The 26,356-nt window shown below is 39.2% G+C and overlaps 2 protein-coding genes across 8 annotated transcripts; one reads left to right on the plus strand and one right to left on the minus strand.

The window, feature by feature from the left end:
* Positions 1-3,533: 3,533 nt before the first annotated feature.
* Positions 3,534-16,609, minus strand: FASTKD2 (FAST kinase domains 2). Its single transcript, XM_062640701.1, has 12 exons — positions 16,556-16,609; positions 15,075-15,860; positions 14,564-14,667; positions 12,991-13,099; positions 11,333-11,456; positions 8,464-8,603; positions 7,986-8,158; positions 7,426-7,589; positions 6,183-6,404; positions 5,281-5,365; positions 4,092-4,206; positions 3,534-3,676 (listed from the first exon to the last, which is right to left on the minus strand). Exons 2-12 carry the CDS (start codon positions 15,798-15,800, stop codon positions 3,557-3,559), a joined length of 2,082 nt encoding a protein of 693 aa, XP_062496685.1. The 5' UTR covers positions 15,801-15,860; positions 16,556-16,609; the 3' UTR covers positions 3,534-3,556.
* On the plus strand, positions 16,606-25,548 carry MDH1B (malate dehydrogenase 1B). Of its 7 annotated transcripts, none has more exons than XM_062640703.1 (10): positions 16,606-16,740; positions 17,032-17,144; positions 18,062-18,196; positions 18,357-18,499; positions 19,151-19,653; positions 20,741-20,882; positions 21,829-21,992; positions 23,106-23,245; positions 24,039-24,123; positions 25,089-25,548. In XM_062640703.1, exons 1-9 carry the CDS (start codon positions 16,719-16,721, stop codon positions 24,105-24,107), a joined length of 1,431 nt encoding a protein of 476 aa, XP_062496687.1. In that variant the 5' UTR covers positions 16,606-16,718; the 3' UTR covers positions 24,108-24,123; positions 25,089-25,548. The 7 variants fall into 7 exon arrangements, with proteins under 7 accessions (XP_062496687.1, XP_062496688.1, XP_062496691.1 ...); XM_062640704.1 differs by having other exon boundaries at positions 18,065-18,196; XM_062640705.1 differs by having other exon boundaries at positions 16,630-16,740; positions 18,106-18,196.
* Positions 25,549-26,356: the final 808 nt, after the last annotated feature.

A 26,356-nucleotide genomic window follows, 5' to 3' on the forward strand; every position in this document is an offset into this window, starting at 1 on the left:
GATCGACAAAACCTGCAATTCTTTTTTAATTCATATATTCTAGTGTCAGTAAAGAGGTATTGGAACTGGAACCTCATTCAGGGATTGCATGTGCTCTGAGACTTCTGTGCAAAGAGAATAGCTTAATATTACCAAATTGCAATATAAAATAATACCTACTGCACCAGCCAGGGTGTGGACAGGAATATCAGAATATTTCTGCACTTCAGCAATTGACCAGAGCCACATTTCTAGCTCTCTGCATAGAAAGCATAAATCAACCTCTTGCCAGAAAACTGCAGAAACAGTTGCAATACCGGAGAAACAGACTTTCATTCTCTTATTCTAAGCTCCAGTTTATTTAGATTGTGATTTCTTAACAAAAATCAAACTCTTGCAATGTACGTTTAGTCCCTCTGTCCCAGTCACTTTTGAATGTCTAAGTCAACTTCAAAGCAAGAAGGAAGTTTTAAAGAGAGTTCCTGGATGTTTCTGGAGTGGCTGGAATATTTCATACCGAGAAGGCTAGACTTAGGGTTTAAAAGCGGGTTTAGACATAAGCAAATCCAAGCAGGAGAGAAAAACAGGTTGTCAGGGTTTGCGAATCCAGCTGCTTATGGAGACAATTTGTTTTTCCAAACGCTCCCTGTTCTCATTCTGCATTACTTCACAAGCTTTGTTTCATTTCTGCTCAGATGGTACTAGTTTATTTTCTGTTCACACAAAAGCCTTCCTGACCCTTGCAGCCCACATCTTCTGCCTTCCTGTTTCTTGCTCTCAGTTTAGATCTGTTCACACATCCTGCAATGCTTAACATCATTCTTGAGCCAGGGAAGTTTGCCATGGAACTTACATTTGTAAATCCTTCTCACAGTGTTTTCATATTGATCGTGTGAAACATGACAATGATGTGAGCTTGTGACCCTTTTGTATGTTGGTATCCTTCAGATGACCTGCAGAAGTCGAAGGATAGATAGTATATTCATTATTATCAAGGAAAAATTGCAGGATAAGCCAGCTTTTACTGTTTTGTAATAAGATTTGTGAATCAAAAGATGTCTAACAGCAAGCAGCGTGTAAAAAGCAGGAATGGGAAAAAGCAGTATCTCTTTCTTTGAGATTAGCAGGACAAATACTTATTCAGTATTTCATAGCTCGGAATGAAGGAAAGATTTGTACGAATCTACTTCTCAGACTTCTTTGTGGCCCAGGAATAAAATAATCTGCCTTCATACAAGAATGTGGTCAAATATATGGTTGTTCTGTGCAGCTGAGTTCACTATCTTTAAGTCATAGCTACATAATTACTCTAAGCCGTATAGTTGCTTTATCTTCCTTAATAAGCCTTCAATTCATTGAAGATCCTCCCCTCCCTCAGCAATTTAATTTATTTAATGAATTACTTAGTTTCACTTTACATAAGGTTGATAACCTTGGCCTTGCTACAGATTGTATACACCCCTGAAATACCTTTAGTGAGTCAAACACCAGAGCAAATGTCTGGGTTCCATCTGTGAATAAGATACGCCTATGGACTGTATGAAATAAAGCCATATTCAGCTTCCTGGTTCCTTGCTCCTTGTTCAGAAAAAAATATCCAGCCACTGCACTTGCAAAGTGTTCCAAGTGTGAATAAAGGTTAGAAACACATGGGTTCTTTGGGTCTGCAGGCAGACTGTGAAAATGATAGAGAAAGGCGCAGCTTCCATCTCCTGCTAGCCTCACTGGCAGGTCAGCTAAAAACATCTGTTTATTATCTCTTTCAATTAAAAAGGGGATTTTGCACTTTTGGCACTGAGCAATCCATGCAGTGACAAAACCCACAATTACAGGAGCAAAATAATTATTACTGATCTTCATTGTGAGCATCCCACTAATTTTAATAAGCATGACTCAGGAGAGAGAGAATAGTATTCTAAATACAGGTTGTAATGCACAAAACAGGGGGTTAGATCCCCCTTACTACTTGAACTGGACACCAGGTTTATTTCAGACATTGCAGCAGAGGTGTTTTTTAGCAGATGTAAAGATTCTAGAAACCCACAGCTCTGACGTCTCCGGCAGCAGCTACATACTGCTTGGAACTATGAATCGGTGTAGGTGACTTAGTAACGACTTAAGTTATTCAGAAAGAATAAAGCAAGATATTTTAATAAGCAAGGTGATCACTACGGCAGACTACTACACTTCCATACTGCCTGTATAAATTTCCACCCACCTGTAAGGTGTTTGAAAAAAGAAAGAAAAGATGGTGATCAGCTAACTTAATCCAACATGCTATACCATTTTGTGTCCACCGGTGGCTAATTCTGTCCAGGCTGTCAGCACCCAGGAGAACAGCATACCTCCCTGCCTGGTGTTTTGTCCCTGAAGAGATGTGAGCTACATACCTGCTACTGAGGACCTGACTGAAAAAGCTCAAAGCAGAGGAAACAGTTCCCCAGCCCAGACAGGAGCCGCAGCTGACACTCCATTAGCTGTGTTTGCAGGGCTTCATCTTTGACCAGCACCAAATGCTTGCTCAAACACAGCTCTGAGCACTACCAGGCTCTCCAGCACGGAGTATTTCAGATCTCCTTCAGCACAGGCTGGGACCATGAGTCAGTCAGCCAGCTCAGAACATCAGGATGGGTCTGACCAGTCTGCTGTACAGCTAAGGCTTTCTTAAAGCAGTGGATCCAAAACGAGTGCACAACAAACTTAAGCAGATGAACCCTGCTCTGGTGGTTCAGTTTCACAACTGCATCAAATCTGCTTTACTGCATGTGCTGCATTTCAGAGACTGAAATGCTGAACAGCGCTCTCTGCTCTTTATGCCAGACTGCTGCGACAATGCTGCTTTAGTTGCAGTTTCCTCCATAAATGTGAACCATATCCTACCTATAGGTTCTGTAAGAAGTTGGACAGTGAATTTTTTTTAAGCGCATTATTTTCTTTTCACCTTATCACCGTTTTTATCTCATCATTGTAATATGGTAACCATGTGTCCACGCTACTTCAGAAAGACAAAGAACGTAGTGCTTGGAGCTAGAAAGTGAAGCAAGGGCACCACGGTTAGGTAGCACACAGTAACTGTAGGAAGTACTGCTGTTCCCCTTCATGACGATTGGGCTGTGGCTGTAGTACAGCAAAATTGTGACTGAAGATCAGATTACACTGCAGAAACAAGCAAGCTGTTGTTGGCAAATATATGTAATTTGAGCATTCCAATGCTCTTACTAAGGACTTCAGCAAGTCCAGTACAACAAATGGATTTTACCAGTAAATGTCACCAAGAACGTTCCTTTCCCTGACCCAGAGGAGAAAAAGTTGACTTGGGGCATGGGGAGGGGAAGCAAAGTGAAGATAAAATTTAGACATTTCAACAGCAATGCATGTCAGGATGCTTTTGGGTTAATCAAGTAGCTCCTTCTGTTAAAGAAGACCCCCACTATCAGCACTGTTCTTTCTATAGGCTTCTCTCAATCTGTGATACTTTGCAGTAGGCAGTTGTGTACAAAACTGCTTATCTCTTCTGTTAAAACCTTACATTAATTACACAGGAAAAAGAAAGATCAGGAGACCCAAAATGTTTATTTTAATTATTATCTTGCACAGCCACTTCAGAAGGAGGGAAAGGATTTTCTGGATAAATTTTTCCTTTCAAAAACTCAACAGCATCTTCGTTTGTCATTTCCTGAAACTTCTTGTTCAAGATCTGGAAGAAAGGAAACAGAGTACGTTAGTTCTCTTGTATTCAGCAAACTAGGCTGGTCCCTCAAACTAAGTGCTCAGTCATGGGAAGGCCATAGAGAGTCACTGTATTTTGAAAACAAGCTGACTTGAATCATCTATTCTATAAAAATCAGGGAAATATGTCAAAGACTCATAATTCTTTAGGTAAAAAGCAATTCAGGGGCTTGACCTTTCATTTTCCCTGAACTGTGATTATATTTATTTTGCTGATAATGGTAAGTGGTAGCTTATCTTTTAGAGTTTTTCTGTCCCTTCTCCCCAGGGACACCAGCTATACAATTACCTCTCTAGATGAGGCTCACCATTAACTACAAAGCCTGTTCTACCACACATACTCATCACTGTGCTGATAACAGGACAGACAGAGTAACTCTTACCAGAATTACATGATAGCCCAGTTTATTTAGATGCCGCTTCTTCATTGCCAGCTTCCCTTGGGGGTGTGTTGAACCCAAACAGAAGGCAGACAGAGGAACAAAGAGTAAAGCCAGTCTACAACCAAGAAGAGTAGGCAAGACTCCATTGTACAAATGCAGAATAAGCATTTTTAAAACAATGATTCAATGATGTCTTTTAACACTGCAGAATACAGAGCTTTCTATCTGATAGGTAAAAATATCAGTACTGCACAAATTCCATTATCTTTTTCCTTCTCCAGACTTCATTAATTTAGACCCTCTCTTCTTCCATGAGCTTCACAGAAGCACCAGCATCTACCCAAATACCTACAATGGAATTTTCTCCTTAGATCTTTACCTCTCCCACAGTGAGAAGGAAATAGATCATACAAAATTCTACATTATTTTGACAGCTTCTGCATTTACTCTGATCCTTTGATAATATTTAGAATCAATTACTTCCAGCCATAAAAGCCTGCTTGGAAGGGTGAGGAAAGCTGAATGCCTTGGAAGCCTGGCAGTGAACTTCTGCTACACCATTCACTAGCTCTCTTTTCCCAAAAACCAAACTGTACAAAATATGTTGCTGTGCAGTGATCCAGCACATAAATGTGTATTACCTAATTCTACTTAAGCATTACTTAAATGATGTATGTCCCACTTCAGTTATTGGGAGGTCACTCTTCCACACAAGATTAATTTCATCACTAAAATGTGGTATGATGATCCCTTTTAATTAAATTACATTTCAGCAGCTGAATTAATTGCCATAACATACCACTGAGATGCACATTTTAGAGACTTAAGAGAATAACTGAATGCTTCATTGGACACACAAATACTTGGAATTTTAAAACCATAATGTAGCAATTTCTTGGAAGGGATTTCAGTCATAATGGATACAGGTTTTGAAGTACAAGTATCAGATTACTGTGATGTTTCCTGCCTCTTTCTCTGAAACATTAAGTTTTAGCCTCTGCTAGAAGAAGGTAGTGAGCTGGATGAGTTGCTGCTCTGAACTGGCATGGCATTTTTTGTCTATTTCAGTGAGCACAACTAACAAGTTATGTACTTTGCTTATGCTAATCATTGAACTAAAGAAGTAACTGGATGGAATACATACAAATAAAACTATTCTGCTAGAAAAACATGCAGTCAAAAAAGACACCTTTGAACACTTGAGTCAGTGTGATCATCTGTTGCAGGTATTGGGAGCACCTTCTTTCTGTCTGTATCTATTTTGATTTCAAAATCTGGAAAACAAAAGAAAACATTAATTGTTCAAACTGCTTTCAAATGAACAGCTCATTTGAAAAAGTTAACAGATGCCATCATTGCCCTGTTTCTAATAGCTGTTTCTCAGTAATTTATATATTACTGATGACTTTTCCCTCCCTGTAACCAATATAAATAGCTATAGCTTGCACATCTCAAAAAAAAAAACCAAACTGTTGATGTAACTTTATGCAAGTGAAATCATAGTCCAAAGAAAGTACTGCTGTCATCCTTACTCAGATTTTCCTATAATCTGATGCCTCATTAGAAATATTTAGAAAGAAAAGTATTACAAATACAGAAAAACTGGTAACCTGGCAAAAAACTTAAGCAATATAAAAATATAAAAGAAACCAAATGTTATGAAACAATTACCTGTCGAAAGTCATATCCCATTTCATAAATGAAAATAAAACCCAAACCTTAGCCAGAACTTAACAAAAGGCAGCTGCTGTTTAGCTTTGTTTCTCATGTGATTTAGTACTGACATGTCAACTCTGTAAAACAGTTGGCCATATTGGATTTATGTACAATTAACATCTGCTCACTGATGCTTAACAGAAAGTCCAACTCAGTTTTGTAAATAAGAGCAATCATAAAGTTTTAGTAAATGGACTTAAATGCTTTAACATAAGCATCCTAGAAAGTATATTCACCAATCAACAACATCATTTGTTAAAAGACTATGTCTACACTTTTAATCACTTGCACCCTATGCAAATTTATTGCCATCTTATTATTCTGGGGATTATAAATCTACATTAAAAAGAATGTAACAGTAATTTGGCTTCATACCAATATGATATTTATATGGCAGCTGAACATTTTGCTGAAACATGTTCTCATCTCCCAGAAGTTCTATCAGTGCCTGCCGAGCCTTTCTGAGATTAAGAGATACTAATGAGGAGGAATTCTCAGTCAGTACAAATGCAGGCTTTGTGAAGGAAGGGCTATCAAGTTCCATACACACTTTCACACAGCGAAGCATAATTTCCTTTTGTTCTCTGTGAGGATCTTCTGAAAAAGGACGCAAGAAAATATTAAATCCAATGTATCATCTCACAGAATTTTTCATTTTATCGTCATTCTGTTCTAGCAGAGCAAATGAATTTCAATATAGAAATCAAAACCCAATTGTTTCTTTACAGAATATTATCTTCAATGTATTGTTAAATATACATAACCAATTCAATAATAATATTGAAGTCTACAGCTGAGACCTGTCTGCTTATCCATCTTTCCCCTCTATTGTACACAGCTCTGTGCATGCTGTCAGTTACTACAAGAGACTTAAGGAGTCCAACATGGAATGAGAAAGTATGAACGAAAACATTTATAAAATCCAGACAACCAGAAGGCTATTTATAAAACAAAAAAGCAATATCAGACTTGGTGATAATTTAGAAACTGTACTTTGTAATAGTACTAAGCTGCACACAGTATAAGCAGTTACAGCGTTACAGCTTTACAGCTTTTATGTTCAGTCACAGCACACTCAACAGCAAGATACAGTGGTTTACTCTACACTGAATTTCTACTTTGCTGAATTAATCTACTGGCTGTAGAGAATTGTAATGTGGAAACCAAATTCTACTACAAACAAATTCCAAGCTCCTCACTATAACTCAGCACAACAACAGAACAAAAAGTATAAATTTGACTCATGATTTCAGGTACTAAAGTTGGTTTACAAAGGCTGAGACTTCCTGTGCTTTTAAAAATGCCTCAACATCTGTTGAAGATGGAACCCCTGGCTCTTACACACTTCTTTTTCCATGGATCTCGTATTCACCTCTCTCCATGTGCACACCTACTGTTCAGCTGTTGAAATTATGGGGCCTAAGACAAGCCTGATGCCCTAGTGGAGAAAGAGATCACTTAGATCACCATTACTATGTTAGCCTCACCTACAGGACTTCAAATTTACTATTAATCATGTTTGCATTCTTTAAATTCTAAACTTTTAACACAATTACAACAAATTACAAATGGAGGCAGAATATCACTTTTAAAAAAAGATGATAAAGTAATGCCTGACCTGACAGTAGAAGTTCATTCCTGCTGTCCTTTTGCATCAGTGTATCAAGTGCATGATGAGGAAGGTATCCTAAGATGCAAAATGAATATGCCACCTTCAGCAGTTCTGTGTTGGAAATCTGAGGGAGGAACTTATTCAAGCAGCTATGAAGAGTCTCAAAAAACCTTTTCCAAAAGCAGAAGAAAAGTATCTAAATACACAAATAAGGCTATATAAAATACAGATTTCAAACAAAAATACAAGCTAGAAATCTTTGTTATCATGTATAATCATATGTTGTGTAATCTTAAAATTAGCTTTTGATTATTCTTTGGGGATACAGCTACCTATCAACAGATTTAGTAGCCTGATCACTCTAGAAACAATGTCTCCATTTTCAGTTGCAGAGAAAAAAATCCTATGTAGAAAAAAAATGTGAAAAGACACAGCAAATTTACCTTACAGATTAAAAAAACAGGATTACTAACCCTTTGCATAATTGAAATCAAAATACTAGTTGCCATACATTACTCTACAGTGACTACACAGTGTATTATCATGCATTCTAAATGAAAACCTACAGATGATTTTGGTCTCTGGGAACATAGTTGAGTCGTGAATATACTCGGAGAACAATCATAAGGTTTTTCAAGTTGAGGAATTCAGGGTCTTCTGTCACCTTCTCAGCAAAAATACCCATCAACTCAGTAGGCTGAAAGCCAAGTGTCTCGCAGGCAGAAAGAAAAAGCATAATCTAAAAGAAAAGATAGTTTTATAAGGTCAAGAAAGCCAGTGAAGTGGATCCAACGCTGATTTCAGAAAAGGCATTACTAATGAAAGCAAATTTTTCAAAATATAACACCCATTTTATTTCTTGTTTCTTTATTCATCAAAAAATAGAAGAGCATTTTAAAAATCTAACTGTATCAACTTCATCAGACTGGTATTCCTAAGAAAATCTGTTCTCCAAAGATCAAACATAAACATGAGGAAAGGTAAGATGGAAAGCACCAGATACTCTACTAGTATCACTGTAAAATTATTTGGTCTCAGATTTACCTGTCTTTTGTCCCAAATGCTGGCAGTAGAATTAACGTAGTCTGCTAATGCTGAAAACAGTTTCACATTACGGTACTGGAGACTGTAACAAGCTTCCAGAATGACAATTAGCTGCCGAAATGGAATATCATGGATATGCTCTGTAACAGAAGAGCAAAAAGAAGGCCAAATGAAGCAAAGCAACAGGAAATGTAGGGTGGAGACATTGTGGGAACAGTTTGGATGAGGGACGAATGCCAGGGGGAAAAACAAACAAAATCCGGTAAGGAACTGTGGAATAGAGTGAGACTACCCAGGCAAAGCCAAGTGAGCTAGAACACATGAAGAAACTGAGGCTGAGTCAAGCTAGAATGATAAATCAGAAAATGGGGACAAATGAACACAAGCAGCAAGAAGATTGCTTTCCCAGAACATCTTCTGTTCCAGGATTCTTGATTTTCAGCACCTGCCTGCACTCAGCATGGAATCCCTCAGGCTAGCCGCTTCAGCACTGACTGAACCTTTGGGCTGTCCAGCTCAACATGTCCACTGAGGCCATAACAAAGAGGTGGATCTAAAGCTGCTGACTGATCAGATATTAGCACATGATGAAATTTACTTTTTCCCCCCCATTTGGTTTTACAAGCAGGAGGAAACCACAAATAGGAATCTATGTCTAAAAAGCACTAAAGGCTGTCAAGCACTAAAGCATTACTGTATGTCAAACTGGAAAACCCAGAACCGTAACACAACCTCCTGGCATATAAGCAGTGATGACACAGATTGAGTGCCAGATGACAACAGACTTCTGCACAGGACTGCTGCTTCATTTGCCACACAAGATGGACCTAATCCTGAGATGAAAAGGATTAAGTACTGAAGAACAGTGCTGTCTCTTGAACATATCTGTTCTCTCTTCAACAACTCTGCTCGTTGCAATGAGATTCATACGTGTCATAAAGACAGTAAGCACAAGAGAAAAGAGCACAGTTACAGCAGTAGGATCAGCACCCCATAGAACTAGACTTTATTTCTTCCTCTGCCAGAGGACTCAAGAGGATAGCAGGAAAGTAATTCCTGAAAATTGAACTCCTCTGAGTTGTGCTCAATGATTTTCCAGGCTCAGCATAAAACACTGTTACCTCCTTTCTTGAACTGCTGAGTGCTGACAACTGTGATGGAAGCCAATGAGAGCTGTGTATCAAATAAAGTGATTTGTAATGCTAGGTATTCTTAAAGAAAACAGGCTAATGGAATCTCGTGTCGCTGGTCACTCTGACCTTAATCTCTCTTCTGTGTAATTAGAAAGTTAGTATCACCACTGGGTCGCTCCCTTGCTGCTGCAAAATTTAACTCAGGAAGTACCTATGAAGTTATTACAATTCTGGCCACGTCTCCAGATATGGGAGAGGAGGCCACTTTCTTGAGAGCCCCACAAACAGGACAGAACTTGGAAAACCTGCTAGAGAATTCTTTTCCCCCTTCAGCCCTAAAGCGTGCTCTTCCCTCCTCTTCATATACCATCAGGAGCCTCTGATAGGGGTGACTTCTGTCCAGAAATTGAACACTCTGACCCCAGAGCATCATTTGCCCTGAGAACCTGTACTAAAAAAATGCAGAAAAAGAAGTACTAAATTGTTGTGAATTAAGTTTAATTAACTGAATTCCTTTAAGTGAGTTCTTTTGACTGAGTGGTTTTGCTTAGCATGAGTAGTGGCTTAGCATGGGAAGCTGAAGTTGCTAGAGCCTTAGGTCTCAAGCAATTAACTACCACCTAAATAAAGTTGAACTTAATTTACAACCTGCGCTGTTATGAAAACAGAGGCCCTGAGACCACTGCAAACTGGAAGATAAAGGAGTTGCACCTGTTAGCTACAACCAGGAGAGACAGGAAGGAATTTACAGCCTGCCTGGAGACAATGAAAGAACCCAATGGTGCATGAGAAGAACGAGACCAAAATACACCACTGGGCCAAGACACTTGTGAACTGAGTTTAATGAAATAAAAACCTAAGAATTTCCTTGTTCTAGGTTCCTCCCAGAACAATAGGTTCCTATTCCTGTAGCACTCTATTATTTTTCTAAGAATTGGATGTCCGAGACTCTGCCATGGGAAAGCTAGGGTGGAAAATAACAAGAGTAGCTGCTCATTGTGTGTATGCCATCTAGCCTGTGTACTAAGTGTGATGAAAGTCCTATGGGAGAAGCCAGTATGTCCTAACACTTAAGAACCAGGAGAAATAAAGGCTGTATATGAATCCCAAACACTCCTGGTTCATTTATGTTAATAATGCTATTTTCCTATCTTAATGTGTTTTTATATACAAATTCAGATGTATTTTAAGTCTGAATCAATTTATACTGACCACATATACCTAAGAAATGTATTGTAAAAGTATGGAGAAAGATGAAAGCATTACCTTTCATTTAATTATTTTCTGGGCTGCAGCATGAGGTCAGTTACTAAGCAACATTCAATATCTGAATCCAGTTAATCAGGGAAACATTACATTCCCTTTAGCTTATCAACTATTCACGCTAAGCCACCAATCCATCTTGTACGATGTCCACTTCCGATTCAGATTTAAGTTTATCTGAAATCTGCTTTTTCTTCCTAAAATTCCATTCTTTTTCCTAAATTCTACATATAGAAAAATGCAGAGAAAAAAATGTAATTCAGGTAAATGTTAAGAAGGGCAGAGACAATAAGAGCTATTTGTTTTCATTGTCCATCAGTAATTTTCCGTCCTGATGCTTGTTAAACACATCACTAAAATGTAGTGTAAACAAAAAATGTTCCTGAGTTTTAAAGGAAATCAGAAAAGGGAGATAAGACAATTAGGAAGCATTTGGTATAAGGAAGGGAATTTAATAAACATTTTTTTCTTACCCTGGATCTTTTTACTGCAGGCATTCAGGATTGGAATGGAACAATAATTCATTGCAACAAGAGCCAAAAACATACGCAGAGCATTCGGGAAAGTCAGATGGTCTACCTCTTTCAAAACTGCCATCTAAAGTGAATTAGAGTTTATTAATCCTTCATTCTTCAGGTATATTATCACTGCTCTCTGGTGAAGGCATTTTTACCAAAACTTTCACAAATTCCTTAGCCTGTTCAGGTTTACATGAAAGAAAAAGGAGCAACAAACAGCAAAAGTGTAAAGTAATTACTCTCAATTTCTAAATACACAATTATAGCAGATCAAGTGTTCTAGAGCCATGTCACTATGCAAGTTCCCAGCAATCTGCCTTTATGTTTTTTTTAAAAAAGTCTCAATAAGCTCATTTCCCACTACTTTGAATATATATCTTTTACCAACTCTTGAAAAAGTAGCAGAAATATAACTGTCACAGTTGAATCATTTAATAGTACTCCAATTACTGTTCTGGATGTGTGTGAAAGCTGTAAGCCTTCAAAATGATCCAATACCACACCGAGTGGCCTATCCCTAACACAGACACCCAGCTATAGATGTGGTCTGATGCACAGGCGGCCAGCTCTGATGCCACAAAAGAGACCTCATTTATTGAAGCAGTAATTAGATTGATATGACAGTAAAAATGAGACTACAAACTATACTGGCTATTAAAACACAATATTCTTACTGCATGCATATCAAAGGTTAAATATAAAATTATCTACAATAGAAATTACACAGTATTAGAAATAGCACCCAGTGGGCTCACAAAATTAAGTGCTCCCTCAGTTAACATGGAAAAATGGTACTTACTTCTCAGTTCCGTATTCCTACACAGCCAGCTTGTCACCATCTTGTAAAAGTGGTACCTTGCCCAAGGTTTTATGATTTACTTACACCTAACATATTGCGTGAGCCCCCTGCACTGATCTATTCTTGCCCAGTTTCCCATCAATGGTATCTTCCCTCATCTCCTCACAAATGCTATTACAAACTCTGACTTCAGAGCCCTACAGCTATGTGATGAAACCACTAGCAGGCCTTATCTGAAAGGTTTCAAAAAATGCCTTTAAATCAGGGAAAGAAACCCAGCATACCCCACCATAAAACTTACAGCCTACTCTCAATCACTGTATTTCCCAAGGGACCTTTCAGATACACAGAAAGATAAGGCCATGAGTTAGATGAGTTCTCCTGCCATCTCAGTGCCATTGGTCCTCCAAGCCACTATTGCTCACCCATACCATTACTGGACACAGCCCCATCACAGACTAGTTTTCTGTCTTATCTTCCAGCCACAAGCTGGGTAAGGGATTCAGGGAACAGCCTGTAAGTGCTTCTGTAAAATACCATGTGGCCAACCCAAACAAGAGGTGAAGGCACTCATATTTTATTGCCTTGATTCCTCTTGCCATCTCCACTGCTTTCTGCCCCTTTTAATGGTGGGCTATTCCCAACATCCAAATCCAAGTTCTTTCTGCAACTGGGCTATGATTAGTAGAGCAAATGCATTTAACCTGTCTACTGTACTTTCTCTTTAACTGTCTGAAAAGAACCATACACAATTTATGAACAATGCAAGAGCACAAGCTTTGTGGTAGTAAAAATGGGCCTACAACTAAATTACCTCTAATTTCTTTTTCAGAAAGACTGGAGTCTCTCTTCCCATGCATCTCATCAGGTTATGCAGTATAAAGATGTCTCTGATACTTGTAATGCGCTGCTCCACTAGCAATCTGATGAAGAAACACACAGAAGGACTTGAGCTAGAGAGAGGAACTGTTTAAATAGAGCTGTCATACCTTCACCAGAAATAGGTAGGTACCCCCACTCTTCCTCACTGACTTACTCCCAAACTAAGCTGTTATTTCCTGCTCCTCTCCCACCTCCTTTTTTTCAAGGCTGGCATATCTCTACAAGATGTGGCTGCAGCACAGACATTTTGCACATGGAAATAATGATACATGCTTTCTTAATGTTATCGCGATAGATGAGTGTTGCTACTGATACATTAACAGCAGGGACACCTGACCAGCCTGCACATGTGACTGTGCAGATGTGAGTGCTGTTAAACTTCAAGGAATTAACACTGTTCTGCAGGCAAAAAAAAACAACCAACCAACCAGAAAGCAGCACATTTTTATCACAGAATCATCTCTGTGCAGGTAAGTTCTGAAGCAGCTAGCAAACTCAGGGATGGACACCACCAACTAGGTGCAAGTGAGGCAAAACACCCAAACAAGTGCTGTGGCTGCAGAAACAGAAGGCGAGACGATAACATGGAGAGATCATAAGAACAAGATGGAGTTCTGCATCCTAGCATCTCCTTTTCCAGCTCAGGAGGAGGTATTTTATTGTTATATCTGAATCACCCTTAAATATACCTGCACAGCTACAAAAATATGAAGCGTCGCTAAGGCAGTGCATTGCTCTGAAATTCACCCTGCAGATGCAGCTTCCTGCAAATGGGCAAGAGCTCCAGACATCAAGAGCTGTAGATGGATGTCCTTCTTTCCACCAACTTAACAAGGAATTTGTACCTGAGCTTCCCGGAGAATCTGTTTTCTGCATATCACTAACACATCTACCTTTGCAAAACAGGACCAGATACAAAGGATCAAAAGCCAAGGCAAATTTTGTGACAGCCTCAGTAAAAACAATCTCATGGGAGTGCATAGATTGGTTACCCATGTAAACTTCCTTGGCCCAGATAAAAAATAACTACACTCCCCAGCAGGCCTTGCTGGATGCACAGAAAAAGTCTAAATTTGCCTTCATTTTTAATTTTTACTTATTAAATTAAAAGAAAATATTCCCTGGCTGTTGCACAGCATTTTTTGTCATGACAAATCTAAATACTTCACAAAGCAAGCTAGTCTCATTACCTCCTTTCTACACACAGATAAAGAGTCATAGCTATGCAAAGTGACTTGACTGGCATCACAAAAAAACCACAGTACTGGAGCTGCAGTCACAATATGAATCCTCTGCAGAGCAGTCTAGCACCCAGTGTCATCGGAAGCCTTTCTGCTTGGAACTGCAAAAACAATGCCAAAAATCACTGTCTTGTACTGCTGTTATCTGACCACTGTCATCCTAAAGCCACAGCATGTCTTTTATGCGCATTCCCCCCATGATTTCTAAGACATATATTCAAACATTTAAATATGAAGAACATGTGAAAGATGTATTTTTCTCACTGTAATCCAGCTTGAAGAGCGCTCACATTCTTGTCTTTATCCATCCCTGCTAAGGTAGTTGCCAAAACTGAGATGCATCGGTTATCAAATTGATTGAGTTTCTCCTGTTAAAGTTTTCACAATGTCAGATTATTTCAGACCAGTAAAAGTTTCAGAAAAGAAAAACAACCACTCAATCCACATAACTTGGCATATGGTGCTTGCCATCATCTTCCACCCTAAGAAGTCAGTTCATGAACTTTAATACTGCAGTGAGCTACAAGGTCTCTCATCAGTCAAATTTAGTTGATTTGACAAAGGTCATGATTTTTGAGACTTCTATTAAATCCTTCTGAAATCAGGCAGTGGTTTCAAAAATTAAGGACATTGGACGTACACACCCTATGGGAGCTGTTTCCACAGAACATCAGACTAAACCAGAGATATAACCCAACTCTCTCTGATGTTGCATCCCAAAGTTAGCTCGGAGGTTTCAGTCCAAATTTAGGAGACAAGGGATTTTGATACTTACTTGGCACACCCTCACCAAAGTCTGGACCAGGAGAGTGTTCTGAGGAACACCCAGGTTCACCAGGGCGTGCAGACTGAACACCAGGTCACCCCGCATCATCCTTCGGGCATCCCGCAGCAGCTGCTGACAAAGCTTGACAAAAGCCGGGTGCTCAAAGATCAGCTGCTTCTCGTAACGCTGCTGCTCTTCAGACAGGTTTTTGAAGAGCCTCCACACCATAGTTAAACAGTTTGTGAAGTGCTTAATGGAAACAGCGGACTCGTACAAGTCCAGCGCATCGCTAGGACAGGTACATTTCTGGAGACTAGTATAGAACAGTTCACTACGATCTGCTACGTGCTTCTCTTTGGGGCTCCCAGAATCATCTAACTTTTCAAGTTCCAAGGAGCTCTGGGGAGTCTCCTCACCTACCAAAGCCTCTGTACTCTTCTCTGGTTCTATTTTAGCACCCGTACTAAAAACATCTGTCTTTTGAGATAGAAATCGAAGAGATGGGCCACAAAAAGGAGGAAAAATATTTAATAGTAATCGCCTGAAGTTCACCTTTTCCAGAGGCTCCCTGTACCTGCAAATCCATAACACGCGTTTTCTGGTTGTGACTGAAGATTTGGGAGTGAGCACAGAATTGCACCTATGCATGCACCTTACGGTGCTTAACAAATAATTTATTTTATTATTCATTGTGACTGATGTCTCATGAATAGCTCTTAAATGCCAACTCAGCATGAGGCATCGGATGAAATTCTACCAGAATAGATCCTGGAGGAACTGTGTAACATCACTCATCTGTAAAAACAATTGAAAATTACGGATTAGTGACCGAACTTTCAATTACTAAAGTTTCAATTACCTAATTATGCACGACTTTTTACAGGAAACAACAAACCAACCAAGCAAGCAAACCCATGAACATCTGGAAAACGATCCCTGGAAAATGATTTGCAGTGAGACTTCTACTGGATCTCTTATGCTCTAGAGATCTCAACACAAGCCAAACTCATCCTGGGTATCCACATTCTTTGCTGTTTTAACCAAAAGCCATGCGGGAGGGAAAGCCTCTTCCCAACAGGCGTTTCTCTTGCCCCTGGCACGGCTCTGGTGCGTCACTGCCAACTTTCAGCGCCGCTGAACAGAATCCCGCCTGGCCTGGCTGCGGCCACAGCCAACAGCCTGACCCAGCCCCGTGCCGCCGTACCACTGGCAACACTGGAGGCACCAGCGGGCAGTTTTTCGGTTTCGGGCTCGCTTTCTGCGGGCACTGGGAACGCTGCCCAAGGGGATACGGTACAGGAGGTGCGGGCCCAAGGCCCGGCGCCAGGAGACAAGAGGCCTTTCGGCGGCTCTGCATGGGCTCACAGCACCCGGCCGCAGCAGCGGGGCACCCCCCTGTCCCGCCCGGCCCGTGCCGCCCGCTGCCCGCCTCAGCCGCGCCGGGACGGGTTGCGCCAACCACCAGACCCCCGCCGCCCGGTCGCCGTTACCTCTCACGCGGCGGCGCCATGACACCGAGGCCCCTGCCCTCCCCCCGCGCTCTCTCCTCTCGAAGCCTCGCGAGAGCGACGGCGCGGGCCGAGGGACAAACCGCCCCGGAGCGCGGCGCGTTGCCGAGCAACGCCGAAGCCACCGTTGGGGGGAGCGGCGCTCATGGCCAAGGTGGTGGTGGCAGGTGAGGCGCCTTCGTCCCGTCATGAGGGGACTGCCTCTCCTGCTGTGCCTCCTCCCCCCGGGGTGACACCCTCAGCCACTTAAACACTTGCTGAAGAGGCTGTTCTACCCCAGAAATTGCCCTTTCTTAGCTGGCTCATGTGTCTGCTCCGTTACTTTCTTGGAACTCACAGGATGCTGGTTATGTGAAACTCTGCTAATCAGTGCGATTTAAAAGCGTTCGGTCTGTATAAGCCCTTATCAGTTAATGTCACAACATCTTGTGTTTGTGGTGGTGTCGCTGTGTTCACAGGTAAGGCTAACTGCCCTTACTATGCCAAAGCTGAACTCCTGGCAGACTATCTTCAGGCTAACTTACCGAACTTCAGGGTTCACAAGATCACTCAGCACCCCGACAAATGGGAGGTAAGGGATTGTGAGTCACATCCTTGTGAGGTGCCCCATGGCTTGGGTCCGGCATCTCTTCTCCTGTGTTTTGATATGTGGATAAAGGTGCTGCAGAAGCAGCTTTGGATGTACAAGAGCTAGCCGGGGGAAAGGTTTGAATGTTGTGAGAGACTGGCATTCTTGTGAATCTTAGCACGAAGATGGGCACAAACTGTGGGCCAGCCTCGAGCTGTGTTTTGTCAGTAAGAAATTCAAGTTCATTATGTTTTTATTATGTATAAATGGCTGCTCATCCTGTAAATCTTTTGCACACCGTGATTGCATATACCTTCAGAGTTGTTACTTATCAAGAATATTTCTGGCATTCAAGGGCTTTGAATGACAATGGCAGTATGAAATTAAACCTCACATACTTGTTTACGATGTGATGGGCTTTTCTGGGTACTTTTGTTGTAGATGTGTTGCCATGGCTTCACTGTAGTCCCTGTGAGGAACTGAAAAGAATGCAGTATTAATTCATGAGATAGACAGTACTATGATGTTTTGTACCTCTTATATTTTGCTTGACACCTCAGCCAAGTAACTCAAATAGTTAACTGAATAGCAATTTACCTACATTCTGCAGCTAAATAGGAATCTGCGGATTACTTGCTGCTTCACAGCATTGCTATTTTCAGTACCATTAAGACAACTAAACACAATTACAACAGTAAAACCAAGCAGAAGTTAGATCTTTTGCAGAGGTATCACAGTGAATCACCATGCCTTGCCTTGTGTTATCCCCACTACTTTGCATGCAGTGATACATAAGTTGTGAAGCACTTGATTCTATGACTCTGCGTTGACAGGAAATAAGAATGTTTATAACTGTGACACTTAATTGTTATCAGTTGTGAAAAAGCATTAAAACCTTTTGGTGGGGATGTTTACATTAGCAGTGGCTTCATGACACCTGTGAAATGAATAGATGGGAACACAGATGTTCTCCTATCATTTGGAGAGAACTGTTGGACCGTGGAGGGAAGGGTCTGCTTCTGGGAGGACTTAATGATTTTCTGGAATATGCTCAGGTAATGAGCTGCCTTTAATACTGTAAACACATATTTTACAGCTTCTTATAACACTGTTGTTCTTTATTCATCCTTGAAATCTAAATAGAGCTATCCTTCTAATGTTACCTTGCTGTGTTTGGGTTGTAGTTTGGTTAGAGATAATCCTTTTTGTTCTTAGCACTATTACGGCATCACCTCAAGGATGTTGAGTGAGGAAATGTTAAGCATTGCTGAGGAAAACCTCCAGGAGTATATTGAAGTTGAAAAAGAGGAGGAAGAGGCTAAAAATCTTATCAAGCCTTTGCAGATCTGGATCACCGGGTGAGAATAAGAAGAATATCTATGAAGTTTCACTTAGTTTCAAAAGAAAGCGCTTTTTCCTATCACATATAATAGGTGTAATCACCTGAAGTTATCTGTAATTTGCTGATTTGAATCAGGTTCTGCACCCCTCACTATGAGCATTCAGTATATAATTTAGAAATCATTCCTACTTATCTTATGTTTTGCACTGGGTTAGTTGAGGGATGTGAACAGGCAACATTTACACCCCAGTTCACCTTAGGGAAAAGCAAGTATTTACAAAATAACCTAGGAATTTTGTAATGCAGCTATCTTGCATTGAATGTTTTGGGAAGTACTTAAGTAAAGTGTCTATTACAGTTGTAGCTTCAGAAATGTCTTTGTTTCTGGTAGTCCTAACAGAGCATCTTTTTAAAAAAATGTGGTTCTTTAAAGACAACAATTTTTAAGTGGTGTGTGGAATGTATAGAATGGAAAAACCTTCAAATGAAAGGAGGACTCAACTGTTGTACATTTTAACCTGTTAAAATAACAGAAAGAGTAATCCAAACTGATGGTCTGTTTAAACATAAATACAAAAGAAAGATCTTTGGTTTTATTTCTGTACTTCTTCCAAACAAGCAGTGGTTAGTTGTTAACTATAATTTTTCTATCTCACTCTCTTGTCAGTGCATCAACTCCAATCTGTTATCACCTGATCCCTCTGTTGGCAAATGGAGAAGTGTTTGGCATGACCACAGAAATCAGTATTCATTTGCTTGACACTGACCAGTCTAAGGAAGTTCTTTGTGGTATTGTAATGGAAGCTGAAGACATGGCTCTCCCACTCCTCCGCAGTATTTCAGAGCACACTGAAATAGATGAGGCTTTTATTCAAGCCGATGTTGTCATTGTTCTTGATGATGTCCTCTTAAACTGTAAAGTCCAATCCCGTGAGAACTACATAAGAGAAGTGAGTGAGATCTGTCAAGTATATGCTCCCTTGATTGAGAAGAATGCCAAGAGTGAAGTCAGAGTAATTTCATCAGGAAAAACCTTTGTGAACCTTAAGGCACTGATGATTATGACATATGGCCCGTCCATTAAGCCTAAAAATGTCATTGCCGTTGCGACAACCTGGGAAAGTGCAACTAAAGCCACACTGGCCAGGAAGCTGAATACAAATGTAGCAGGTGACTATTTATGTGTTCTGGTAACATCTGGAGAATTCAGTGGATGGACACCTTTGGGAGTACATTGCAGAACGCAGTTAATATGCACGCAGGAATGCAAGCACAGCAGTGCACCCTTTATACTGAATTGTATAGCTCTAGGGAATGCCAGGATGTGACTACCATTCTCTGTGCTTACTGCTATCTGGATCTGTGCCTGATCCCATGAATGTCAGTTCTTTTGCTAACTCTTGGATGCAGCCCTGTCATTCTGATGCGTATTTCATGCTGGAAATATGCTAAGAAGGACTGAGCTGTGCTGCAGGTCAGGAACTAGCACTTGCATTTGCATTCTGAAGCACATTATTATTTTGGAGACACACAGACTAGCTGCGAATAAACATGACAACATACTGTTGTGCGGATAACGATAGCATAGTAGAACTATGTTGTAGTATTATTTCTGGGTAAATTAGCTTTCTTCCTCAGGTCAATTCTTATAGCTTGGTTATATTTACATGGTTCTGCACTGCATAGCAAAAGTGTGCTCCAAAGGCCTGCTCAGCATCAGCATTCTTTCAGTATTACAGGGGTAGGACCTGGTCATCAATGACAAGTCTAGACATTTTGGAGCCTAATAAAATAGAAAAATAAATAAATAGGCTGAATAGCCTATCAGCAGGTTACTTGAGAAATTCCTCTTGTACCAAAGTAGGGAGATATTTTTTTCTTAATAAATTTTTTTACTTAGGATTTCTATTTTTGCATTTACAGGATTTTAAAAGGAACATTGCTTTATATTTGTTACAAGATTTGTTTTGGTTTCTGACAGCTAAGTATTTACTAGGTTTTTTCTGTTACGTACAATAACATGATATAAATTTCTCTTTTCAGGAAAAGTTCTTTTTTCAGTATGTGATGAGATTCCAAATGTTATAGAGAACCCTGTTGATTTTTTCAGATCAAATGATTTCTGCTATTGAGGCAGGACACTGAACTGAAGAATAATTCATCTTGAAAGGGATTTCTTTAGGTCATATGGTCCAGCCTATGTTGTGAAAGTATTTGTCTATGTCTTTGGTAATCTATGTATTTTCCTCTATTACAGGAGTTAAAAACGTTATTGTTTGGGGCAATATTACTGGCTCTAACTACATTGATTTGTCACATGCAAAACTTTATGGATATGACTGTGCTATTTGGGGCCCAGCTGATTTTTCACGTCCTTTGTTGAGTATGATTTATGATAGGTACAGTACAGATTTTATCTTTTTTTTAAGGTAAAACTAGATAACTGCTTTTAATTCATGGTTATCTGAACTGTATACTAAACATCAAGAAAGGTTTTTTGTTTTCAAGATTTGTCCTTAGTGACTAGAGCTGTGCATAATAAAGGAAAACTCAAATTGAAGTACTCAGTCTGCAACAGAAGTTGAGAAGCTGAGTTCTGACTTTCCTGCCAACTTTGTTTATAACTATACTTTCCTACGCATTAAGTGTGCTTCTCTTCTATCATATCATGAGCTGCCTATAAGAAGTAATGGAAGTCCAGACTTCGATGTCTAGTATGCATGAAGAAACTCCGAAATAATACTAAACATATGTCTACATCTTGAGGTACCTGTATTCCATTGAACATATAGCCTGAGCGCATTAATATTGTCATTTTCCCAAAATAGACAATTTGTTCACATACATAGAAAAGATACCTGGCACTATATAGCTTCTTGTTGAAAGTATGGGAGAAAGGGTTAGTGGTGTAGTGAGAGGCAGCAGATATGACATACACTAAGGCCTGGCTATCTGAAACTCCCACTCTGATTAAACCTAGCATTTACTGGACAGCAGGGGTTTCTTTTATTCTACACTTGTCCTGTGGCTAGCCCAGGGGGATTATGATTCATGGCTGGGTTCTTACAGAAGACAGTAATACATGTAAATAGTAATGATAGAGGTTATGACTTGAGTAAGTTACCTGACTTTCACAGGTAAGTAGTGCTTGTTGTTACCTTTTGAGCCACTGTTTGTTAGACCCTATTTTGTCTTTAGGTGCCTTGCCTTCAGCAGTGAAGTCTAAGTAAGTTTTGACTGTCTTCTTCCCTCAGGTTTAGTTCGTTCTCTTTTTTTCTCTAGACAACTAGTCTGCCTGCAGTTGCCTTAGTTTTCCTTCTTTTTTCTTCCCTTTTTTGTTGCTAGAGAATGGATCCACTCAGAATTGCAATCTGCACAGAGTTCACTGAGTTCCCAGCTCTGTTGCTATGGAGGAATGTTACCTGCTCACGCAGTGGCCACTGTACTAAGATACTGGTACCACGGCTCTCCTCCTAAGGAGATTGTTTCTGTGGGAATACATACTGAAGGTAACTCTACTTTTGCACTACATACTCTCTTGTAGTTTTCCCCAGTGTGTATAATATTATTTTTATTCAAGATTTTTAATTTAATAAAAACTTGTAAAATAATCATGATATAGCGGGAGCCTGAGAATTTTTTTCAGCATAAGAACCTCCAAATCTAAGTAATTTTGCACTCCAGAGCTTGTGATTTGATACTCACTTCTTACAAGCACCTCTTAGGTTAATACTGTCTTGTTGCAGATTGTCTCTTAGTCTGTTAGTTTAAGTGCTTTCTGGAGTATGAGTTTTGTGCAAGGACTGTTCATAGTTCTTTAAGCCTAAGCTATGAAAGCGTATTCTTCTTATGTAGTTATGTACCCCAATAAATGGAAGGTTTCACAACAGCCATTTAACTCTTGTATGAAATTAAAAAAAAAAAAAAAAGAAAAATCCCCCTTTTTAAGATGTAAAATTAACAGCAATTGTGTTACAGCGCAGGAAAGATATGGACCTGTTGGAGTTGGTCCAGAGGAGTGCCACCAAAATGACCAGAGGGATGTAACACCTCTCCTATGAAGAAAGGTGGAGAGAGCTGGGGTTGATCAGGCTGGATAAGAGAAGGCACCAGGTGGACCAGATAGCAGCCTTCCAGTACTTAAGGGAACATATAAGAAAGATGGGGACAGACTTTTAATAGGGCCTGTTGCAGTAGAGAAAGGGGTAATGATTTTAAGCTAAAAGAGGGGTGATTTAAACTAGATATAAGGAAGAAATTTTTTTAGAAATTTATTAAGAAATAAGGGTGGTGAAAACACTGGCACAGGTTGCCCAGAGAGGTCTTGGATGCCCCATCGCTGGAAATAGTCAAGATCAGGTTGGATGGGGCTCTGAGCAACCTGATCTAGTTGAAAATATTCCTGGTCACTGTAGGGGGTTGGACTATATGGCTTTTAGAGGTCCCTTCCAAACAAAACTATTTTATGTTTCTATGATTAATGTAAATCCCAATAAAACAAGAAGTTACAGTAAAAAGGGAATGCAGTGTCCATTTATACTAAGATCTTACAGTTGCAGACTTTTGCAAGTGTCTTTTAATCAGAAATAATATGTTTGGGTCATATTTTCCCTTTTCTTCAGGTCAGTTTTGTGTTCCTGAAGGTATTGTCTTCTCTATGCCAGTGAGGTTCCAGAATGGTAACTGGGAAGTCATGACAGAATTTAAAATCAATAAAAAGACCCAAGGAGTTCTGGGATGCTTAGCCCATGAGCTGATTCAGGTGACGATTTCTTCTAAGAATATGCCCATTCTGCCATCTATGGGTACATCCCAGTATAATTTTGAATACTGAGACCTTGACACCAAATGTTAGACAAACTGCACATATGCACTTAAGTATAATAAATGCAGGTATTTATAAGTGTAAGGTACTATTAATATATTGAAATGAACAGACGACTGTTCTGTTGCCCAGAAAGGAAATGATAAGTTTACTTATGTGAGCGTAGAATTTGCACCCCAAGTTCTGCAAGCTTTGTGCAAAACAGAAATATGAGCTTTAATTTAATGTTTCTACATTCCATGTTGCTGATGTTGATTTTGTTTGTGTAATATTCAGAGTAGTTTATATACACCAGGAGACATATCTTTGGGATCTTTATAGCTGTGACTCTGCATGCATGAAGGGCAGATGTCATTAGAATTAGGGATTTTTCAGAAAATACAAAATTGGCGGGAAATAATTTCATCATGGACTTCTTGGCACTTAGTGAGACAAGAATAATTTAAGTTGACTAAATTTAAAATACTAAAAAGACTGGTCCCAAGCTCTACATTCTAGCTTCTGTCAGATTTCAGGGTCTTCAGTCATACTAGTAACATGTAAGGATTATTTGATTGTAACATATTTTAAGTTTGTGCTACAAATTAGAGTGGATGAAAAGAATGAGTGATAGTAAAGCTGTGTTGTTTGGTTTGGGTTTTGTTTGCTTGGGTTTTTTGTTTGTTTTTCTTTTATTTTTTTTCTCCTCCATTCTTTCCATTCTTCCATTCCATTATTTTTTTTCCGATAGGAAAAGCTCGTTGCACTAAAGGAAATACAAGAAATGCAACCATACGGAGGTGATAAAATCACTAGTTAAAAATATTTACGTCAGGGTGAGTTTTTCTCCCCATAAAAGATCAGATCAAATTTTAAGTGTGAATTTAAGTAATGTATTCTTATTTTCTGTCCCTTTCATTTAAAATAGATATAAAATCATTCAGAAATGACTATAAATACAATGTGTTTGTCTGATGTATCCTGACTATGCCTGGGACATGGTGATAGTAGGGGCAAGCCTGCATGGTAGCAGGCTTGTTTTGATAAGTTTCTTTTGTGTCATTCACAGATCATGAATATAAAATCTGAGTATAAAGAATACAGTTAGCATTACACATTTTATCTTAGGTTATTAGTAAATATAAAATCTTTTTAAGCCAAGTGACTCTCATTAGAAAAGCACGTTTTACTATATGTCCTACTATATGTTTTTGAAGCTATTTTTTACTATATTTTACTATTCTGTACTATCTAGAAATCAAGAGTTAAATTTCTAACAGAGGAAAAAAACCTTGTAAACTGGAACTCAAACATCTTATTTTTCTGTTTGTTACAGTACCAAATAGTTCATTCAATATCTTTAGTCTATAAGCCTGTCAGAAGAAGAAAAGGTTGAGACACCCAAAGACAACAGGCTAAAAAATGATATATTCCTACTTTCTATAGAGAAGGCAATCTCAGTAAGTGGCAGCCACAGCTGCCACTTCTTCCAGTTACAATAGATGAAAAACCTTTTAAATATCCCTACATTATAAATTATGAAGCTATTTCCTTTGGTTGTTAATGACACACCAGGTTTATCTTGACTTAAGTTTTTGAAATTGCAATGATGTGAGAAATTGCAACTAAAATTCTATAGAACAACTCCAATATCCCTTCCTAATACTTAGAAGCATGTGGAAAAGCTATAGGCCACACGATACTGCCAAGTTCATTTCCTGAGATGCCCTGTGTATCGCTTTACACATGTAAGTATTTAGGAGGTTGGCAAAAATATGTACTGTTTTTGCTCTTCTTACAGAGATGGAAACTTTGTCTGCTGTCTTACCTTGACGAGAGCTGTCTGGAGGAGAAACGCTGAAAGTTCCCATAATAAAATGATGTTTTCCATTGCTCAAAGAAAGGCTAAACATTGTCACAGTTCTTACAGTGTCTTCCTTGTTAAAAACCTGGAAATCTGTAGGAAGAAAAATGTTTCAAAAGTGTGAATATAACATTCTTTATATGGAGCCTTTAATGAGTCTAGGATTTCTACTTCTTCAGACCAGTAAAACATTTTGAAAACATCATTTAATGTCTAAAATGTTCATATTTTGACAATTCAGAGCAAGATTGGGAGTAGCACATAGGAGTAGCAGTTTTATAACTCCAGATTTATGTCTCAGATGTAATGAAACACAGTACTGTATAAGAATATGTATCCTCAGGCAAAATTGGTATATAACACAAAAATTTAAGTGCATACAACTCCTTAGTGACAAGACCATTTTTGTCTCATGTTTCTTATTTATTTCATGAGTTTCATAGGGACTACTCATATGTTTTAAGTCAAACATGGAATTAATTAAGTCCTTGTCTAAACAGAATTACTGATAAACCACTTGCACTTGAATGTCTTTGGTGTCCTAAAAGATGGAGACTGTTAAATGAAATATTATTGTAGTTGCTAATTTTTTATCAGATGTGTTTAAAGGAAAATAAAAGGTTTCCTCTTCTTTGAATCAGGTATAAATAGTTGGAATAAATGAATTATTTCTGTTCAAATGGAGGTTCAAACTCTGAACAGGGGTAGACTTCTTCTTATGTGAGGAAACCAAGAGGAGTTTATTTGCTATTTATTAGCTGATGTGGACGGAATTAGAAGGGGAGTCTCACTATTCTTAGGAAGAGGAGATCAGAAAGCTGGGGTATCACAAGGGAGTTGGAAGAGTGTACTCCTTACTGTATATGAAATGTGTATGGGAGAAGCAACATGTACAGTATCTGATATATTGTTACAAGTATCTTCACGAAAGAGTTCATGTGGGAGTTGTAGAGAGAAGTGTTGTTAAAAAGTCTTGAAGAAAGTGGTTAGGAATCATTCATTTCAGGAAGAAGCAGTCTTCAGAGAATTAGTTTCTAGTGGTGTATGCACAGAAAATTGTCTGAGTCTCTGAGGAGCATCTGGAGCCAGATGTCTTAGGGGAGCATAGCAGGGAAGTATGCTACCTGTAGTCTTTACAAACTACTTGTTCTGTAGCTCCTTCCCAAGACAGAATAGGAAAAGTGAACTTCTCTAATGTATATTTA

Source organism: Pezoporus occidentalis, unplaced genomic scaffold (genome assembly GCF_034315485.1).
Source record: "Pezoporus occidentalis ecotype Australia unplaced genomic scaffold, CSIRO_AGI_Poc_V1 ctg66, whole genome shotgun sequence".
NCBI lineage: Eukaryota > Metazoa > Chordata > Aves > Psittaciformes > Psittacidae > Pezoporus > Pezoporus occidentalis.